The 23,050-nt window shown below is 36.0% G+C and overlaps 1 protein-coding gene across 4 annotated transcripts in view; it reads right to left on the reverse strand.

Annotated features, from left to right (window-relative positions):
• Window positions 1–206: 206 nt before the first annotated feature.
• Window positions 207–23,050, reverse strand: part of ADGRG6 (adhesion G protein-coupled receptor G6) — a 131,392-nt gene continuing 108,548 nt past the window's right edge. For 2 of the 4 annotated variants that reach the window (XM_081038532.1, XM_081038531.1), the window contains 8 exons: window positions 22,564–22,691; window positions 21,620–21,888; window positions 20,328–20,424; window positions 17,917–18,200; window positions 5,855–5,956; window positions 5,079–5,231; window positions 2,900–2,945; window positions 319–468 (listed from right to left, as the gene is read on the reverse strand). In XM_081038532.1, the coding sequence (XP_080894658.1) occupies window positions 2,932–2,945; window positions 5,079–5,231; window positions 5,855–5,956; window positions 17,917–18,200; window positions 20,328–20,424; window positions 21,620–21,888; window positions 22,564–22,691 (1,047 nt within the window). In that variant the 3' untranslated portion in view covers window positions 319–468; window positions 2,900–2,931. Of the gene's footprint in view, window positions 469–2,899; window positions 2,946–5,078; window positions 5,232–5,854; window positions 5,957–17,916; window positions 18,201–20,327; window positions 20,425–21,619; window positions 21,889–22,563; window positions 22,692–23,050 lie in introns of all 4 variants that reach the window. The other 2 variants (XM_081038530.1, XM_081038529.1) reach the window with 1 other exon arrangement.

A 23,050-nucleotide genomic window follows, 5' to 3' on the forward strand; every position in this document is an offset into this window, starting at 1 on the left:
GTGGCTACTGAGTCACTTTGCTGTCAGTACTAAAGTTTCAGTGATGGTGGAAACTTCCCAACGGAAGAAATACACTGAAAAGACAGATTTTGAATTTCACAAAAACCTTCTTACCAAAATACATTCCATATACATATATGCATATATATATATATATATATATATATATATATATATATATATATGCAGTTACCTAGGTAACGGCACACTTATATCTGCTAGTCAGTTTTTACTGCTTGTACATCTTCACATTTCTGCAGACTGATTCCTCGCTCTTATACCAAAGACATTAAAACTTCGTGCTGTGACTGAAGGTGTCTGACATGATAATATTTTTATAGAAGTTGTCTGAATGAGCATTGCAATAATCCTTGACCTTATCAATGACCTGATGAACAGGGATGATTGATGTTTGCTCTCCATCAGCATGGGTCTGTTTTGATGAGAACTTGTCAGTGGAAGCACTGTCTGCAAGAAATGATACAAGAAATTAGTCTGCAAGAATTGCCGGTGATATGCCTAAGGGCCTCCATACTGACACTATATTTTGCACATTGGTGTACACAGAGGAAATGAAGCTCTGTTTTTTTCTTAGGTTAGGTAGTAGGCAGCACAACAATTTCATGTTTTTCATCTTCAAAGTGCATTCCTATGTATAAAGGAGTGTTAGTTTGCCTTCTAGGAGGGGTTTGTGTTGGGGTTTGTTTTAAGAAATATACTTGTAAGTGGCATTATTCAGAATCGATGAATAAAATAATCAGAGAATTGCCTCAATAAATATGGCAAAAGACTCAAAAAAAAGTGACAGATTATATAACAAGTGAATTAAAAGCTGCTGAAATATTTATGGAAGAATGATGTCTGAGATGTTTTGAAAATAATACAGGTAGAGAAAAATGAATAGGTGGCTATGAGTTGAGAGGTACAAAGGATTCATTACACAATCTCATCTACTTTATATATGATTGACATTTTTCATAAAGATTTTTATAAAATACAATTTAAAGGATTTTAGAGAATAAAAATGAATGAAAATAAACATAAAAGGTTCTTTTGAACACATTTCCCCATGGTTTTACCTTGTGAAATGATTGGAGCACAGAAAAAAGGCATCTTTTATTATTTTTCATTACAGAAACCTAGCTTATCTTTATCGAAAGATAAGTACATATTCTTAAGTACATATTCTTATTAACTGTGCTACAGTCTCAGAATGATGTTATTGCTAACAGCAATAATATCAGAGCAATTGATAATAACAAAGGACTGCTAATATATTTTTGTTCCAAATTTTTCAATATCATATATTTAAATATTATTTCCTTAGAACCCAAAATTTCTAAAATTGGCTCAGATAGTGCGCTAAAACTCTCTTAAGCTCTATTATGCACAAATACATATGTCTATCTTCATGTACTCTATGAATATCTTGTATTTGGCTCTCCCAACACATTTTGGAGAAAAAATTCTACCTTAAAATTAACCACAGAGATTTCACACTGATGAAGGAGCAAATACGACCTTCTACTAAGTACTCAGTTCCCTACAGTTGTATCTTCCCTACTCACTGTGGAAGATGCAAACACTCCATCACGAAATACTGCTTCTAGGAATCATTGCTCCAGAATTGGAATGCTCACTCCAACCATTTTATATTTTGAGTCAACTGGACTCAGCATGTGACCCAACATTAAAAATCCTTCAATATTGGTAAAAAGCTCTCATCCCTATATCTGTTATCTTTGAAAATGAATCAAATTGTTCAACTGTTATCTTGTGTTGGAACAGACACTTAAATGAAGGTTGAAACAGGAAATGGTGTGTTCATCCCACACTAAAGGCAGTAAGAGTGAATAGATGGCTTATGGGAAGAATGGGCAGACTGAAGCATGGCAGAATGATGATGACCCAGGATTGGTGAGAAAAAGGCTCAGGGCGTTCACTGTATAAAGACCTCTCCCATTCAGCTCTCAGCAAGCTGACTGATTCTGGGCTTTCCTTCAGTTCATATATTCACTAGCCATTGGTTTTCTGTTGGGGATTTTACTATTGACTTAAGACTCAATAAAGAACAATTTGTGCTTGATTTTTAGAAACTACACATCCTCAAAGAAACTTCAAGGATATAATCATTCTGCTTCACTGACAACGTCCAGGGGCATATACTTTTTAGAGATGTTGACCAGTTCCATTCTCAATATATGACCCAATTTTCTGAGTCTTCACAGACTAATAAAATAAAATTCTGAGCAAGGACTGTATTTCTATATATATATATATATATATATATATATATATATATATATATATATATATATATATATGCTATTCCCAGTCCTTTGGTTAGATTATACATTATGGGCAATACAGATGTTGATTATAGCTGTAAATTTGAAAACCAGGGGCTAGGGAAATGAACTGTTATTTTACCTATGCTGAAATTTCAAGCAGATAAAAATCCTCAAAAAGCAGGCTTAGAATGACAATTTCTCTTGTATGACTTCTATGAATGTACCATGATATATACAGTAATTCAAAAGAGCAGTGGAAAATTAAAGAATTTTACTTCATTCCTTTCTAACACAAACCTCTCAAGTACTGCCTCCCCCCCCCACCATTATTTTACCTGATATGTGACATACTAACTCCTGAGCATGGTACATTTCTTAGAAGGAGCGGCTTGCAGACACCCCCATGCAGAGAAGAGCCAGCACAGCACACAACCATTTGAAATTTCAGAAATTCTAGCTTGATGTAGGAATGTCATTGTGCTAGCTGAGAAGTGTTGTAAAGAACAAGCAATTTTGCTGATGCAGCAAGAATCTTAGTTTAATCCATGCAAATATTCTCTTATTACCTTGCAAGAAATTCATGCATTCAAAAAGGAATAAAAGTTTACCTGAATGATCCACTTTTGTTGAAGGAATGCTCTTAGAAGACATTATCTATACCATAAACATATGAATTTCTAGATCAATTCCAAGATATAAACCAACTAGATATCCATGATATGCAGTGACTCTTTGCATACTCTAAGTGACCCAATACACCAGCAGTCCCACTGAGAACTGGCTAGGTAGCAGAAGGCCATTTGTGTGTCAGTTGATGGGAAACCAGAATTTATTATATTATAGAAGTAATATCATATAGCTGACTATATCCGTATGCTAGTTGACAAGAATCCACTTAACCCCAAAAGTTTTATTACGGGAAATAGAAAAACATTAATGATTCTTAAAAAAACAAACAAAAAAAAAACCACCACATTTTGAAACATTAAAGTTTTTCTTTGGTAGTACCTCCATTTCTGTATTTCCTTTTATCTTTTGGTTGGGTTTCCCCATGATCCTTAACACTTTCAAATATTTCAATAATGCTTCCCAAATGCCCCGTATTCCAAATTGTCTACCTTGTTATCTTCTCTCCTCTTTTAATAGTGGCATTTCGTCAAACGAGCTATTCTCAGCTGTGTTAAGAGCAAAAGAATTCAGTTGGTCTAATTCCTATTCATTCATAACCGACTTATAATGCATTAACTATTTGCGTTTTAGAAGGGGAAGCAACATGAGTCTCTAATTTTAAGGTTGACTAAATAAAGTGAAGAATTCCTTCGTTATATATGAAAGATACTTTGTGCCAGGAAACTACCAATTAGGTAGAATAATCTATCTCAGGCTATCTCAGATAACACCTGCTATTCATTTTCTTACACAGGTAATTCAAGCAGGGGTGCACAGACCTCTGAATTTTAGGCAAAATTGTTTGTATACAGGACTCAAAGGCTGCAACTTATTCTGGAAGGAAGAGAGTCCATAACTTTTGTTAGATTCCCAAAATATCCTTGACTCCAAGAAACTCTTAAGGTGTTTCAGATCCTTCTTTAATTGATTTTGGAATTAACAAACTCTCTGTACACTCAAACATTTTCCCATTGTGCTATCTTGAATCTTAGGCAGTGGCCACTTCAGTGGAGGGACAGGGACACAGACAGTGGTACAAGCAGGAACTTGTGAATGAAAGGATTTAAATGTACATATGGGTCATCTGAAATTCAAGTGTTTGTAATGCGCACCTTTACACATCACACAACACTCTCCCTACTTGAAAAATGCCAAGGATAAATTTTTTCTGTGCCATTCACTGCTGCTTATGTTCAGTAGCTAAACAAATTCAAAATTTTGAAAGTTATTTCCATCATTCTTTTAGAAGCATCTGTGATGAAGAAAGTGTTATGTCTTGACAGCTGTTTTCTTGAGTTTTAATTAGTATTTAAAAGCAGCAATTCTGCTATTCTCCTTTGAAATTATTAAAAGATGCCACCTTTTTACACCATTTACTGGCTATCAAGTACTGCAAAAGAGTATTTTCACATTTTCTTCAGGATTGTTTTCATGCATGTTCAGTATCAGAATGTGTGGTCATTGTAAATATAAAGACATAGGAAATCAACAAAGATACGGTGTTTCTCACCATCCTGTATCACTTTTCAAATAGAATGCTCTCTAGTCTTTCATATTTAATCAGTACTTAAACAACTGCCAATCAGTACTTAAACAACTTCCAGTGGTCAAAGACTTAAGTCTTAAATGTAGACTTAAGTCTTAGATGTATGTTAAATGTAACATACATCATGGATGGTGTTACTTCCTGTTCGCATGCCAAATTGCCATGTAACTTTCATACTATGCTGAAATATTCCACAACTCAATTTCTATATTGTTAAAACACATATAACTTGTTAAATAAAACACTATACTTTTTTTAAGAAAACTAAGTTTTGAATCAAATGAAGTTACAATACTATTCAGATTTAATGATATTATGGCTATGTAGATTCAATTTTGGTTGTAAAATTAATATATATATATATATATATATATATATATATACACACACACATATATATATATATATATATATATATTCACAAAGGTGCTGGCTAAGGTCTTCAATATATCTGGATTTTCATAAATTTAAAATTAGCACCCTAATGGGCACTATGCTCCATCAGTGTTCACGATACGCCAGTTTTCTCAATGAACCAGAGAACATCTTTACAACATGGCTAGAGGACTCACCGGTGTGGCTATTCCTTTTAAAGTAGGTAGTAGAGCTGGATTTAGATTTGGATGTAAGGTAGGTTGAGTTGGAACCAATGGAGCTTGAGGACAAAGATTTTCCTAGATTATCAGAGCTTTTCTTGATGATATTGGTAGCTGTCTTACTCCAGTCTGAAAGAAATAACATCTCTCCATGAACATGCTCTATGGGGAATATTTTCTGCCCTGCAGAATCATCACTGAAGTATTTAAGTAACTTATCCAGAGCCATAAATGTAAACAATAATTAACTGAAGAAACTGTAAGTTTCTTACTTCAATCCTGTGTGTGAATTGTTTAAAATCCTACTTTAATATCCTAAGGGTGAGAAGTAACCACTGATGATTAAAAACATAAGAAAAGTAATACTTTTGTTCAGGTATGTTCTTACAGTATTGCAAAAAAATCTCTTTGTCTAATAATGTAATTGAGGACCTCAAAAATGGAAAGGTGGGTATGGTACAGTAAAGACTCTGGATATCTGACTTGTTAAATTAATCATAAAAACATAGGCAGATCACTTAACCTGTTTGGACTTGATGCCTCTCCTTTGCAGCACAGATGGGTCTGGCCCACAGTCCTCAGATCTCTTGCAGTCTGAATATTCTAAGAGTCCAAGTAAGCACCTCACATACCCCACCTTTATAACTTGCTACCACTGGGTCTGGGTTGCTCCGACAATGGAAGACCAAACAACAAATGTTCGCCACTACTACTCCTAGATGTAAAAACCAATTACCCACATGCCCCTTTACCTGAGTTGTCTGCTAACCGGAATCTACCACAGCAGAGATGCCGCCTCCACTGTTTCTGGACATTCTCCTTCATAGCACAGTGGAAGATAAATATAAATAAGCCTGGGACGAACGAAAATATAAACATTTAATGCAACAGACACATTTTTACAGACAAATCTTATAAAACACAAGGATTCATTTTTTGTTTTTTAATCTGAGTCACTAAGAAACAAAGATCATAAAGTATCGAAGTACGTAGTAGATGTTTTAATCCCCTAGAACAGAACTCAGAGGCTCAGGTAAAACCAGAACAATTATATGGACACGATTCTGTTTTTGCCTATTCTGTTCAGCACTCATTATGACTTAGCCTAAAGACTAAGCTGAAATAGGCAATATTCAATTTAATAGGCACTTAATATTTCCTTTATATTTGTTTTAATAACATTGAGAAAATTTTCACAAAATTTAGAAAAAAAGAGAAAACTGAAAACATCCATGAGCCCATCATCTACTTCAATCTGTGTTCTAAGCTGTTTTATGTATGCAAAGTATTATAAGTTTGGGACATTGAAAAGTGGTCTTTTTTCAGATCAAAAATGGCCCCCAAAGAGCAAATTCATATAGCTCTACTTGGCCTGCTTTAGTTTCTCAACATTTGAATGCAGAAACACCTCTGTTTTGTGAAACAGTCTTCATATTTATAGCCACTCCCTGCACCTATCAAAAACTAAACTTGTATCAACCGAGCTTTAGAAGCCAACCCCTTTTAACTTTTCAATGAATTTGTTTCTGTGTTTTAACCTCTCTTTGCTATCTCATCATTTTCTCCCTCTCTACTTGGTTATTTCCATTACTAACAAGCATATTCTACTAACTCTCTTTTAAAAACAAACAAAAAGTCCCTCCTTTAACTCCCAACCTTTTCCAGCTTCAACTTCTTTATTCCCTTTCCTAATAAAACTTCTTGAAATGGTTAACTTTTGCTGTCTCTACTGTTTCTCATTTCTTCTCTTCTTAACCCATTCCAAAATGGCTACTATCCACGTCCACAATGCCACCACAACTACTCTTTTAAATGTCACAGTGACTGCCATTGCTCAGTCTTCATTCCCATTTTACCAGCCCTCTCAACAGCAGTGAACACGACTGAACACTCCCTCATTCTTGAAATACATTCTTGATGCCATTTGCTGCTAGCTTTTCTCCTAATTTGCTTCCTGGTCTCCTTAGCCGCAGCCTTGTCATTACTTTTAAATGCTGGTGAGTCAGTGACTCAGGCTTGGGTTTCCATCTTTTCTATGACTACGCTGTTCTAGTAGGTTCTAATCTCATCTAGTCACGTTTACAAGTACCATAAGCTTTTATATTTGCCCCATTCCCTTCTCTCCACACCATCACCAGGACTCCAACCCATACTGCTTCCAGGACATATTCACTTGGCTGTATCTCCATTTAGCAACATCACAACCCCCTGATGTTCTAAATAGAAGTCCTCTTCATCACTACCCTCAAATCACCCAATACCGCTTCAAAGGCTCTTCCTTCAGATCTTTCCATAATAGGTTTCTACCTGTCCATTCAGGTCTCAGACCAATTGTTAACTCCTCAAAGAGGCAATCATGAAATATTTGTTTTTAATGTTTTAGCCTTTAGTCACACCCTTGTACATACTTATTTTTGTCATGGTACTGATCAGTACCTGATATTCTTGTATCCCTCATTTATCCATCCATTTGATTGATTGCCTCTTGCTAGTATAAGCTTCAAAAGCATAGGAATGTTTGTCTATCTAATAGTGTACTGGCCATTCCCAGAACAATGTCAGGAACTAAGCACGAACTCCAACAATGTTTGATGAATGAATGAATGAATGGTAACCATGATTAATCACTCACCTATTCTACATGAGTTAATTGAACACTTACATGCACATACGAATGTGTTAAATGTGTTTGGGGATGGGGGCTTAAAAACAGGAGTGAGTAGAACACAAATTCAGGGGCGATAGGCTATAACGAAAATACCTTCAAGGCAAAGTATCTGAAAAGCATGCAAATTAGTTGCCAAGGTACTGCTTTAGTAATATACCTTATTAAGCAGTATATCTACATAAGGGAGGGTCTTTTAGAGGATGTAGGGCTTGAACTGAACCTAAAGAAAGCTTTGGGTAGGGAGGTAAGGGAAGTTTCCGAGAAGGATATTTCATTCAGTAATTACTAAGCACTGCTGAGCTAGAGGTACTGTGTTTTAGGAGTTGGAAGTTCAAAGGTGAACCAGGTAGACGATTATTGTTTTCATGGGGCAAAAGGGCTAGCATGGGAAAACATAAAAGTAAAAATTGTTACACTTTGTTTAATAGACATTAAGACTTATCTGTTCTTTTTGAATGTAGAGTATCCTTCAGAAAACTACATTACAATGTTCACAACTAGAAAAATGGGGAAAAGTATTGCAAATACGTTCTTTTGGTGTGTATAAATTTGAAAAAGATGTCTAAGTTATACTTATATATTTTTTCAATTTCTTAACTTAAAATGGCCCTAAATTTTATTCTACAGTAAATTATATTATTTTTAATTATTAGAAAGGGAGTGTACTGGAATCTCCAGGGTGGGCCTGATCATAGTGATGGCCATGGCTGCTTCTACTCTTCAGGGTCTGGCTTCTTGTTTGGTCATCAGTGAATATCTGACACTTAGTAGGTGCTCTATAAATTCCTACCAAATTACTGGCTGAAAATGATTACATACTTTGACTTGCAAAGAAATGTCACCATGAAAACTACTGATTAAATTTTGGTCACTGATCTCAAACGCACAACTAGCCTATTAAAAAATTCCTGGTAAATTAAAAAAAACATTATCTCCAAGAGGTATAAATAAGGCATTAGTTGACCTAAGTAAAGTAACATTAGTAATCAGTCATCTAGTAATTTTATTATCACTATATCATTTGTATATTTATATTTATTAATATAAAACTAAAATACTTTTATTTTTATAATATTTTTATTATTAATATTTCATTAGTAATAAATTAATTAGTGAAGGAAATACATCCTAGTAACCTCATTATTTATCTGAATGGATATCAGATAGGGTAGGGACGTTCTAATTTTAAAAGGAAGAGTTAATAAATATGAATCAAATTTCAATCATTCAACACACACACACACACACACACACACACACACTATACCCTCCTGAAGATGCCTGTGGTGGGATGGAGAGGGAAGAAGCTGGGTTCAGGAGGAAAAGCTAGAGACAGGATACCTGCTTCCAAACTGGCCTGCATGGCAAGTCTCAGAGGAAGAGAAAGATTTTCTTCCACACTCAATATCCTTCAGAACCAAGACCTGCAGGCTGACTCACCTTTACAGGCAGTAGAGAGAATGAAGGAGGACCTTTTCTTCACCCTCTAAATCTGACTGCTTTTCAAAGCCTTCCCACACCTACAACCTCCAAGTCCCTCACTAGTTGGGTAAAACAGATAATCTCTTTAATAGGTAAACACGCTTTGTATCATAGGCAGTGTGAATCACCAAAGTGTATGAATAATTTGAATTGGTTAACAGATCCTTTAAAGTCTGTAGGGGATGATGGCAGTTTCAGAGAGCAGTGGGCATGGAAGCCTGAGATAAGGTTGACATAGGTTACAGATGAAGGAAGCTGTGGTTGAGAGGTTGGAGCCCACTCTGCCTCTGGTTGACTCTATTTGTTCAGCAGGAACAGAATTTGCAGAACTTGTTCTTGGAAGTATTTTTGCCATACAGCTAAAAATATAGGTAACAATGTGTTCTTAATTATTAAACAAAATCACTATTAGAGCTGGAAGAAATTATAAACTTCAGTTGAGAACTTTCATTCCCAGGCATTAATCTAGGTGTTACGCAGTAGAGGGCCTCACATAGAGCAAATGATTTTTAATTGAGGGCAGAAGCTGAAATGTATTAGACGTTGCTTCCCTTAATTCTCAGAGAACTAGTTTTCGGATCTGCTTTTTCCGACTTGCCGCGATGCTAAAAAGTGAATTGCCTTGAGGATCAGATACTGACCACAGTCACAGAGGAGGGTGTTAGATTAAGATAAAATGAACTTCATAAGACAATTTTTAAGATTGTGCAGTGCTGCTATAAATCATAATTACAGAGCATAAGATAACATTGCCTATTTTTAAGGTAACCACATTTGCCTGTAAATATACAGACATCCAACAAGTTTGAGACACTGGTATATAAATTAGATTCAAAATCTGATACGTCTCTAAAATTATGTGCAGAAGAAAAGTCATTTTAAATGCTCCATCCCCACTTTGAACTGTGATTCAATGGGACAAAATTAGATGTAATAGGCATGAGAAATTAGAATTCTTAGGAATGAATATGTTTTTAAATTCCAAAGTAGTATGCAGATTCTTTTGTCATGAGATACGTTTCCATTTTAAATCAGAACAGGATTCTCCTGATAGGTTAGTTTACTATTTGTAGTAACTAGCCTTTTTCACGTAAATTTAAGTTACTCTCACAGCAATTACCATACCAAAATATTTTCAGGACAAAACATCCCCTGTAGAGTTCAGCCATGAGAAATGTGGTAGGTATCCATCTGGAAGGGCACATGTACTCAGTATGGAAAAAAAAAATTCTCTTTCAGGAAGGAGGAGTAGAAATTATAGTAGGAGAGCCAAGGGCACTTGGAGGCCGAAGTGGGAAAACAGAGGGCTATTCCGTCTTCAATTTTGAGGGTTTTTTTTTTTTTCCATCTACCTCCAGACTTGGGTGCCAGAAGCAGAACTAAAACCGTAAGAGTTCTACGTTGACATCTAAGGGATTCTGTTTGATGTCTTATCCCATCTATGTTTTCCCTTTGACAATCTTCATATCAACTGCACGGCACCTCAGAGAGGCTTTTCAATCCACCTGGAAAAACACACTCTTCTAGCTTTCTTAGCGGTGACTGGAGGCCTTTACTCCTCATAGTGTGTCACAGCTTTATTTAACTGACCAGGGAGTAGGGAACATTGCCCATGAAAGTTGGAAGCTAAAATGGCTCAAAAGATTGAATTCAGAGTTCAAGCCTCTACTTCATCTTGACAGGCTAGCACTAGTTTTATGAAACCTTTATATAAGCTCCCAAAACAGAGTTCATAACGGTCTTTTTTGGGTGAATCATAGCCTGAAAAACCACCAGCTGATGCCTCTAAGGCCAAGTTCCTTAGCAACGGTTTCTTCAAACTTGATAACTGCCTGTATTCTTTATTTTACCTTTAGGGACCCATAGTCCATGCTACAACAAGAGGAAAAGACAAAAACTTAAACCTACTTTAAATGGAAAGATTCCTGACTAGTCCTTATCTACTCATTCCACCCCTTCCCCTGCCTTCCTTTACCTCCATCTTTCACTCACCAGAGGTTATCTGCTCACTTAAAAACAAACAAACAAATAATATATATACACATATGTGTATATATATACATACACATATATATGTATATATACATACAGATACATATATATATATGTATATGTATAAACATATATATGTATATATATATGAATTCAAGATGTCTTAATTCTCAGTAAATTTTGCAATTTTCTCATTTAAAATAAAGGGCATTTTCAATTGTGATGGAGGAAGGGTATTGCTAGTATGTGGGAAAGCAGGCCTGACTATGGGTACTGTTAGGGAGGAAAACATAATGAACACACTTTCTCAAATCCTCCTAGAGAAGAAGCACAGCACAGGCCAAGGCTAGAGCAACAAATATGGGAAAGGCACAGCTAAAGAGTGCTCTAAACTTGGGATAAGAAATATTCTGAAAAATTTCATCAAGTAGCGAGTCTGGTTTTTTATATCTTGTCATTTCACCTACCGCAGAATACATTCAATGAGCATGTTTGGTGGGGGTGGTGGAAGCCTACTTGTAATTATCAGTAGTTATATCACAAGTCTATACAGTAGATTGTATGGACTTGTGTTTCATCTTGGTCTTTATAAGAGCTATTTAACTATTTATTTATTTAAAAAACAAAACAAAAAAACCACAAGATCATCTTAGCCTCAATATTTTAGCTAGGAATCTGGCGCCCACATAGCATTCATTCCCTTTCATTGATTTTGGCAAAGATATCTGGCTTTCTGGGGCAGATGTAAAATGAGTTCCCAAAGAGATGTGCTCAGATCTTTAGCCTGATTATCAAAAGTTTTTTAAAAATTGCCAGAAACAATTTCCCTTGCATATGAAAATGAAGAGATCTACCTCAGCAAGATTTGCAGCAGCACATATTGTCATTCTTTCACTGTTCTAAAAGGTTATTTCAAGAAGTCTAGAGGACAAAAAAAAAAAACCAAAAAAAAAAACCTTGGGTCTTCATCTCTTGAGGAGTCCTTTACCAACAAAAAGCCACTGACACGTTCAGCAGGACTGTCATCATCAACAAATTCTGACAAATGGCCTAAGTTGACTTTTTCTTACTCTGTATAAGAAAGATCCAGAAACACAACTAAAGGGAAGATTGCAGAAACAGATAACTTCAGGTATGTGGGATGGAATCAGAATTGGTAGTAATGATGAGTGAATGGTATCTTTATGAGGCCCATGGATATAAGTGGTTCTGGAGTTTTGATAAGAAAATCAGTCAAGAATTTAACCAAACCAGCTGTTTGGGCAAAGGAGACCACATGCTCTAGATAACTGAGTTTTGACAAAAAAGCCTAGATGACCTCTGAGCTTCCTAGCAAGCCTGAGTGCCAATCTTCAAACAGCTCATATGTTGTTGTCACATAGGCATAACCAGCTGGTTGCTGGACTGGGGATCTTTAAGGTTTAGGAAGCTCTTTGGGAACCTCTACAACCCTACTTTCATACTACCAAGGCGCCCTTTAGAAAATGCTTTTTCTGTGGCACAAAATCCCGTGCCAAAAGATGAGTAATTTATTTCCTTGCAGTGTGTCATGTCTCAGCCAACACAAAGTCGTTTCAGATGTAAGGGGTATAAAGGTGGTTCGTTACCTTGGCGCCAAGTCACTGTGCTGTACATGTGATTATGGCACAGCTTCACATGCTATCGGCTTCTAACCCATAATTTGATTTAATTTTCTTAGTTTACCAATAGGATTACAATAATAAATACAATTCTCTTAATGATTTTTGCTGAATAAGGGTAAGAGATTAAATTCTCATTTAATCATTAAACATGTATTTACTAACAGTTTTTTTTATGACAGAAAATAGTCACTTCCTAGAAACTCTGAAATCACCAATTGGAAGAGCAGTGCTTTGTTTTACTTTTCGGCTTAGGCTCTGACCCCTAATAATGAATGTGCCTTTCTATTTTCATACATGCTACATTGTAAATATTCCATTGTCAGATTCAAACTGATCTTGGGAAAGTCAAGAACTCTTCTGAGTCTGTTTCTTCATTTTTAAAATGGAGAAAATATCCTCTTTCTTGGATACCTACCTTCCAGACTTGCTGCAAGAATTACATTAGCTCACAGATGTTACGTGAAAGTGCTTTGTAAAATTTGTAAATCACATTGCTCTGGGTATCTTCATGTTAGCAAATCCATTAATGGCAAACATTATATCTGAGTAGACTGATCAGGCCCTTCTGTGTCTGTCATTTCTATTTGCAGAACCACGTGCTGCATCTTATTATGCTGTTGCTTGTGTGCACAGAAGATGGGCTGATTATGCCTGAGACTATCAATTAATATTGTTTCACATGTCTGGAAAAGGAAAGTTGAAGACCAAGCTCTTGGTATGAGGCTAGGCTTTAGAACATGATGAGCTGGTCAGGAGAGTTAAACTTCTCTATATATTCAAGAAGCCTAACCTAATTGAGAGTGTCAAACACTGTTGTTGAGTTAACGAAAAAAAATTCAATTTGAGATACTGTTCATGACTTGTATAACAAGCAGCTATGAGCACATGCTGCACCTCGGAACAGTAATTCAATCCTCCCAGGACACTGGTGTTATATCACCAAGGCATACAGATGCCATGAGGACCCCGGCCAAGAGCTTCTCGGCAACCAGGGCGTGGCCTTTTATTTCTTTAGGATGAATTACATTATATTTCTTGAAGTGAGGGCTAATGTTCTCAGGCATATGAATTATGATGTACTTTTGTCAAACATCTGTTCTCTTTTGAATAGCATTATGTATGGCTGTACAATTTTCTCCAGTTGCATTCTTCAGAAAAAATTGAAATTTCTAACACAATGATGTACCAGTTTCATCCTGGGAGAGCAGCAAAGATAGGAAAAGCAGGCAGATATGAAATTCCACCATGTTAAGAGAAGATATATTTATCTTTTCATCTTAGAGAAAAAAAAATCAATGAAATAATTAATATGTAGCAAGTGAAGTAGGCAAAATGAACAAAGCAATACACTGTGGAAAATTAGAAAATAATAAACGTGGTTTCAGTCTTGATTCAATTCATAATTTCATTTGCTTATTCAAGCAGGTAAAATGTTAATTATAGCCACACAGATTATAATAATTTTCTGATATCCAATTAACAGGATTTTGTGCCATTAAATATAGTTATAAAATGTACTTAAAAATAAAAATACATATAGAATAAAAATAGAAACATTAAAATAAATAAAAATATAAAGCATATAAAGTAAAAATAGAAAAAGCATATGTAAAGTTTTAACATATATTAAACTGATGTGAGTACCCATCTAATCACACATGAATGTATATATTTGTATACAAACACATACATACATTTATAAATATATACATTTCTGAGAATTTTAAACGTTTTAACAAAATTTCTAAAGACACATACAAAAGTGAAAAGAAATCCATTAGCAAAAGCCACTCCTGTGATATACATGCCTCGACATCACTGTAGACTCAGCTCGAATACCTGTCTATCCTGCATGTCCCACCTCTGTAACACTACAGGCATTCATAATAAATTCATAATTTGTGGCATTCATACTGAATACCCAGATGCTCTACTCTAAGTTAAATCTGACAAGATTAAAGTCTGTTTAGCATAGTTTTAGTTTTCAGAATGTTGTAGTACATTCTAAATCTTTGGCCATTACTAAGTCTTACAATGATAAGCTTCAATTAACTATAATATTACCTTAACAAGAAGGCCTCCTACCCAAATCAGTAGATGAACGACCAAACCAATGATGAGTGTTTTGCAGTAGCATACTTTCTAAATTTCTCTTGACTCCTGCTGACATCTCTCCAGCTCCCTCATCCCCACCATAGTCTAAAATACTGCAACACCTTATCTCACCCGGACCATTGCAATAGCCTCCTATCTGTTCTCCCTACAGACAATTGGGCTGCTCTACTCCATTCTTTACATTATGTCCAGCTTCGTCTTTACAAGATACATATCTGATCATGTCATTTCATAGGTTGCTCTCATAAAGATCAAAACACGGTGCCTTCTCGTCTAGCCTTGATTCCCCTTTGTGCCACACCACTCTTCACTCTCCTGCTCTTTCTTGGTTCTTAGGTTATATAAGCTTTCTTTTAATTCCTTGAGTATATCCTATAATCACCAATACAGCAGATCCTCAAATGTTTCCTTTCAATGTTGATGTGCCACAGGAACTTACCTCTTGTTTATATCAATTAGCCTATGGTAAAACGAGGTTCCTTATACATCATTTTGCTTAAAGTCACAGAACCTACTGGCCACATCAAGTCAGGACTTACTATACAACAAATTATTTGCACTTGAAGTGTCCTCTATTTGAAATAGACTTCTCCTCACTTCCACTCCCACCTTTCATATAGTTAATTCCTACTGATCCTTCAGATTTCAGCTTAGATATCATGTCTTCCATCATTTGATCTTAATACCACGAGGTACTTTTATATGGTAACATAATTGATTAATGTCAGTCTCTCCTACTAGAATATAAGCTCCCTGAGGCAAAGGGATCATGTTAAGTCTTTTTTATTTTTATTTTTATTTTTTTTGCTGGAATGAAAAATATAAGAAGGAAAAGAAATAGACATCATGTAGTTGGTCTAAGTACCACCTGACTTCATTTTGCAGTCACTGAATTGTTTCTTTAAACTATCTGAATTCTACATGTTTCTTTTAATAAGACATATATTAACAACAAACAACCTCTCTTGGAAGGTTCAGAAAATAAAAACCATTAAATGACTTTCCACAGCATCCTGAGAAGTTTTTGTATAAGCCTGGCCAATATGCAATTGTTAAAAGACTCATATGCTCTGTATCACTGCCTTTTAATTTAAATTTCCTTTTTAGGAGGTGTTTTTAATATCACTGGATGTGCAGAAATCTGTTTTGAATTTGTATAATATAAATTCAGTCTTAAAGTCAGTGATTTATGGAGAATATAACTTGATGATGGTTTACAACATTTTTCCCTCCTGACAGGAGACCTATGCTGGGAAAAATAAAACATCCCATTTCTCATTAATGGAAACAGAGCTGAACAGACAACTGTAGCTGTTGAAGGTTACTGAAACTGCCAGGAAATTTTAAAAGCAAAAACAAGGTTGGGCTGGCAGATTAATGTTCCTTTCATGTACAATCCTGAAATATAAAACCATGGAATTTCTCATGTTAATGGACATTTTTGTCAGTATTTATGCAAGCACATTTATGTTGCATATTACAGAAGAGATTAAATAGAAGAAAACTCACTTTACAATGGCTAGATCTCAATGAAGATGTATTCATATGCTACCTCTTCAGTTTGCAATTTTTGAAGTTGCACTTGAGCCTTATTATTGTATTTACTAAAGATAATGAGCCCACATATTTACTCTGTTATGGGAGAGCGAACCTGAATAAAATTTGCTGAACTAATTCTTGTGGATTTATGCCAGAGGAGTCTCAGGTTGGATTGAGGCCATCCCCAAAGCCCCTCTTGTTCTCCATCTAGAAATCCATTTAATCCTTTAACAAACAATTATTGAGCACCAACTATGTGACATTTTCTTTTATTTTATTTTTTTAGGCACTCGTGAGCTAGTGGGAAGCTTAGGAGGAAAATCAAAGCAGATCCATACAATACAAAGTGGTAAACACTTTCCGGCAGGTAAATACAGACTTTCATCAGAACGTACCTGTAGGAAGCACCTGCCTAGGCATCTCATTAGTGAGTAGCACAAGCCTATTTCCACCACACTTTGCAGTCGAGTGCAGATTTGTTCAGCTTTAGTCAGCTCTTCCTTCGCCATACACCTACAGGGGCATGACCTGTAACTTCAGGTAAGCCAGTACTCAAAATGATTCCAAACTTTGTCACCTCATTCCTTTTGGAGTGTGGACCCCATGGTGCTTCTGAACATTCCGGAGTTTATCAAAACAGGGTATATCCAATGTCTCGAAGAAGGTCATTTAATTAAAAAAATATTAATAATTTATATTCACTTAAGCTTAAAGTTACGTTCATCAGAGTGCATTGGGGGGGTGTATTATGAAATCAGAAGCATGATAGGAAGCTCCCTGAAGGAAGCCTTGTATTTTTGTACAAAGCAAGCTGTTGGCAAACGTTTGTTCAACTATTGAACTAACTGCCGTATATCATGAAAAAAATGAACATTTCTGAAAAAGAGTATTGGTTATTTTGAAATCAAAGGAGCCAAGACATCAGGGTGAGTTGCTCTGTCTCTGCATAGAGTCTAAAAATTCTACCTGCCAAGAATGGTACACCACACTGGGAGAGGTTCCCCTCTGAGGAGACCAACACTCAGCAAAACTTTTAAAGGAATGTTTTCAAGTTGTCTGTGTATCCTTTAAACTTCCCATTGGGCACCTCCCTGTCCACATTCACTCAGGCAACAACACATGACTGGAGCACCTACTATCTTCCAGGCACTGTCCAAGGTATTTGGTACACATCACTGAAAACAAAGAAACTGACATTCGACCTCATCTCTCCTTTCAAGACATTTTTCATGAGTACCCACCCTGCGCTTGCAACTATGCTCAGCCCTGGGAATAGTGATACAGAAACTTAGCGTGGCATATGTCCAACAGGGAAGTGGTTGGCAAATACGATGAAATCAGAAAGCGGACGTTGTTCAGGCGCCGTTTATCTTACCTTGTAACGAATTGAAGATGGAGAAGAAGTACATGAAAGGGACATATAAGGCTCCCCAGGCAAAGAAAGCGAAACCCCATGTCATGCCCAGCAGGAACGTCAGGCTGACCACACTGCGCAGGTTCCTTAACACCTCTTCACGCAGGGTCCGGCTGGTCCTCTTGCCGTTCCGCCCACAGATTTGCACCATTACCACGACAAACATGGCGACGTTCAGGAAAAACATGACTCCAAAATACCCAGCACAGGTCACATAAAATACAACTGGATCCTTAATCCAACAGCTTAAAGAAGAACGAGAAAGAAAAAAAAAAATATTACCATGTCCTTTTTTACCTAATGTCTCCTGGCTTAGTTCAGGCTTCCAAGGTTACACAGCTGGACCGTTCTCAAGTGCCTGTAGGGAGTCACTTCACTGTTTGGGGACTCAGTTTCTTTTTTGATGTTTTCAAAGCTTTTGTCTGTTTGTTTTGATAGCTATCATCTTAATATCTAGTTATTTAAGTGACCAGTTAAGAAGAAACCAAGTGGCTATGTGAATTCTGACTTGGCATGAAGACTCTCTCGGTTGGTTCACCCAAAACCATGTTGAACCCCCTTTTCTCTTATGTGTCTGCACTGCAGAGAATGGGGAATTTAAGTATTCATATTCTCAATCTCTCTTGTACTTATGGAGTGGTCACGTGGACACTGTTCTACGAAACGATCTAGAAGCAAAGTCTGCTAGGGAATTTTTTGGAGAGCTATTCTTCCTAGATTCAACTGGCAAGGCTCATCTTTGTTCTTTCTGCTTCAAACATGAAAGCAGGCTCTGGAGATGCAGCAATCATCTTATATCCATGAGAGAAAGGCCAAGAGAGCTGCAGAGATGCTGGCCCTGACCGTTTCAGCCATAAAATCAACACCAGTTGTTGCCTACTTTCATGTTCCTTGTCACACAAGAAGAGTAAACTCTTACTTAAGACACACATAATTGTGGATTCCAGTACTGCAGACAAAATAACTCCTATTAATATAACTGGCCTAGTTGAGGCCAGACTTTATTGTAAAACTGTGATATTCTGATAGTATCACTTCTCATGCACAATTAAAAGGCTTATATTAATTACAACATCCTTATGAAATAAGGAAGGATATACTTTATATTCAAAATGATATATAGAAGATAGATGAAAGTAATTTAAAAACTGACAATGTGTAAAGTGTTCTATGAGTAAAGTCAACAAATACTACAATTTGCAGATGCCTCGGTGCCCAATAATACTATGGCAGTTCTTAGGTACCTCAAAAAATTGGATGAATTATTTAAGGCAATTAAATTTATCTTAAAATTCTACTGTAAATGGTCATCATTCAGGGTTGTATCTTCCACACTGAAACATGACTACCCCAAAGGCAAAAGCTATCCTGAATATTTTTGAATCCTAGAACCTAACACGATTCCTGGCACACAGTAAACATTCAATAAATGGCAATTGATGGCATAGCAATTTCTTAAATGTACTTCAGAGTTCTGTAAGAGTTGACTAACATACTTTTAAAATTCCTTTACTTAGAACGTATGCACTTAATCTTGCTTTTAATATATCTTATTATAAAGATCCCGCAAAAGATACAGCATATCCCTGAAGCTACTAGTTCTTTAGATATGGATGACCCCTTAGCACCCTGAAATTCCTGACCTGGATTCTTTATTTTCCACTGGTTCTTGTGGGATCTTTTGAATGCTACTTTGGAAATATAGAAGAGGGGACCTCATGAGAGAATGGGACAGGGTTGGATACTGATTGGATATAAAAATGTTATCCATTCATGAAATGTGAACAGAAATGTGGCATTACAATGAAAAGCAAGCTCTTTAGTCATTCAGTAATTCATTCAATCAATAAATGTTCACTGAGTGCCTACTTCGTGCTAAATAAAATATGAGAAAACTATTTACCAAAAGTGAACAATATAAAAATCTTAGCCTCAATGATCTCACAATCTGAAGGGAATTTTCCAAGTTATTCAAGAACTCACTGATGTCTCTATTCTCTCCATTTCCATATAACACTCATATTGGCATCATTCACTGTCTGATATTGCTATTTAACTCTCTTAAAGATGTGTGTGGGTTTAAGAAGATGGGAGTATTATGGAATCTCCTCAATAGAATCTTCTAGGCTCAGAAGACAGTATCTTAAACTTCTTCTGCATTCCCCCAGATGACAGAACACAATGCTAATATAGAAAAGCATCTCAGGACATTCAACTGAATTAATCTGCGGTGTGGCAAAGACCTTGACAAAGGCACTTCAAAATTCTAAAATGAGAGGCACACTATTTGCATGGCAACTTATACTAAACTTTAGGAAACAAAGGATATACACTCATCACAAATAAATTCCCAAAAAGTTTTTATTACTTACAATTCATCACCTTGTTCTTTTCCATAACTTTCTTTCCCATAGACATCATTTTGATTTCTGCTCACTAGAATAACTGACACGACCAAGGCAGGCAACCCTGTTACAAAAAGATCAGGACAAAAACAATTTTTCTGAAACATCTGGAACTGCTTCACAAGACTGATAATGGCAAATAAAAAGGAAAAGAAAGAAAACACTCCATATCACAGAATCAAATTTCTTACAATTTGATTTCTAAGAAATCAAATTTCTTACAACTTGGTTAAAAACATCAAAAATCCCGTCTTTGGTGTGGAACATCCAACTCTAGTTGGCAACAATCAAAACCTATACTTATTGGCAGATATTTAAATATTCTGTTTACTTATTGGTGCCCACTAGAGAACCAGAACCTGTTTTATGTTGAATTCAGCATCAGCCAATGTGGTTTCATGAATGATGTCTGTTAGACTGCTAGAATCCAGGCAGTAAGGGAATTGCAGCTTGTTTTGCCCCTTTCTATATAAAGAGTTTAGAAAACGTGGGGGGATAAACAATGTGGCCATAAAGTCTCTATAATCTTCCTTTTCCTCTCAAGAGACAATAAATAAAGTAATTCCATATATATTTCAGTGGGGAAGGCTACACCACCCTAATTCCCTGAAAGATGCCTCCTAAAATGGTAAACACCTTGGAAATGTCTCATACTTCTATATTTCCATCTGAAAAAGAGACTTGTGAGAAAGTTCTAAAGTGCTTGGTTCGATACGAAAACCAGGTAAAGAAAGAAACTCATCAAGAATATTCCAAATAGGCTAATACAATGATCCATGTCTGGCTGAGGAATCATACTAAGAAGTTCAAGGTAAGAATTCTGTCAGTATTCTGTTTGCACACAGAAAAATAACATTCTCTCTCTGGTTGCCAAGACATGGGCATGTGTCTGGGGGTGAGGATAGCTAGGAGTCTGAGCTGGCCTCTATATTGTAAAGCATAATGGAAATGCACCAAGGTTTGCCAGCAGCTTCTTCAGACTTGGGTGGGCTGGCTCTGGGCTCAGGAAATAAGTTTGTGGTGACTCAGGAGCCACGGCTTTTTCCTTTACTCCTGAATTTAGTGAGGACTGTTGAACAGTGTTTAAAAATACTGTTCTGAGGAAGCCCCTTACTTAAGATATGGATATCAAAGCCACATCATTTACAAATGTGAAGTTTCTTTTAGCAGTGCTCTTCTTTTGAAATAGCATTTTCCTATGAAAACTTGGCAATTTCCACGACAGTGAAAACAACAACAAAAACTTTTAAGAGGCTTACCCCAGCCAAGGATGCAGAATTTCAGTATGTATCTGCGGATATAAGTGTTAAATACTTTCACCAGAGCAATGTACATGTGAATTGCTTCTAGCCCCATCCAGGTAAAGGTTGCAAGAAGGAAGAAATGCAGCAAGGCTGCAATGGCAGTGCAGAGTCCGTTCACATGAAATGAGGTGATCCAGCCATCCAAGAGGAAGAGCAGATTCAGGAACAGCAGGGCTGTACTCAGGTTCATCAAGATTTTGGAGGGATAATCCCTTCGCAGTTTTCTGCAAAAGGGAAAAAGTAAGATATATGAGAACTAATATAGTAAACAAATCTTTTAAGCACAGGCAGTAAATTCATATCCTACACAGCTCTGCAGTAGGTTAGGGAACACTTTCCTAGGAGGTGGGCTAAAGATACTTGTATTTGGCAAATTATAATGGTTTATTGAAAATATTCATTTTATTTCAAAACAGTCTCCAGTTGTTTGCAAAATTTCCAATTGGTTTCAACAGCTTTTTTTTTTTTTTAATCCAGGAAAATTCTAGTTATAAAAATGTTATTTTTGTTAAAAAACAATCTCCCTAAAATTTTCTGAAGTATCCTTTTTCTATTAAAAAAAAAATTTGTCCTAAGATTTGTGAAGCAAATATTTGCATCTTTTTCCATGTAAAAAACACTTAACACAATTTTTATAATTTTTATTTACTTACACGTTAATCATCTCTAACAGGTTTAAATGTATTTTATCAATAGAAATATAGTGATTATAAATTAAGATTCTATAGCTGGAAAATTCATGTGGCATGATATATATCTTATGAGAAATTTAAACATTAAAACTGAACCACCCTACATGATTCATGAAGTGCATAAAAGTTTTTTTAAAAGCTGAGGCAATTTTCTTATTCACATTTTAGAACAGTTAGCACTGGGTTTGGCAGATAGAAAATACTTACTCAAAAGCAACATATGTCAGGAGAGTTGCTGCTGAAAAAATAGCAGATAGTCCACACCCAACGTAGGTGATGAAGGTGAGAATTTTAGTGTTTTTTGCATTCATCTGTGAAGCACTTCCTGAAAGGTCCTACACAAAACATGGAAAGCATTTATAAGAATCTCTCTTTTCATGAGAATGCTGTTGTGTCTTATTAGCAGTCCACTGCTAGCACTTAGACTCTCAGCTCAATTTTAGGTGCTAAAAACAAGGGTAAAAAATAAGTACTGAAATTCCTTTTTTTTTTTTTTTTTTTTTTTTTACTCTTGTGGATCACTCTATGAAACAAACATGTAGTAATATTGAGGGAGTTACATACTGTTTTTCATCCATTACCTTGTGACCTGAGCTCTTTACACAAAAGTATAATTTGAAGAGCAAAATCACTGAGTTCCCCAATAGAAATTAGAGAGATGTCGTTGCCTTGCATAAGAAATTATCCAGCCCAT

This window comes from Rhinolophus hipposideros (assembly GCF_964194185.1).
Source record: "Rhinolophus hipposideros genome assembly, chromosome: 3".
Classification (NCBI taxonomy): Eukaryota; Metazoa; Chordata; class Mammalia; order Chiroptera; family Rhinolophidae; genus Rhinolophus; species Rhinolophus hipposideros.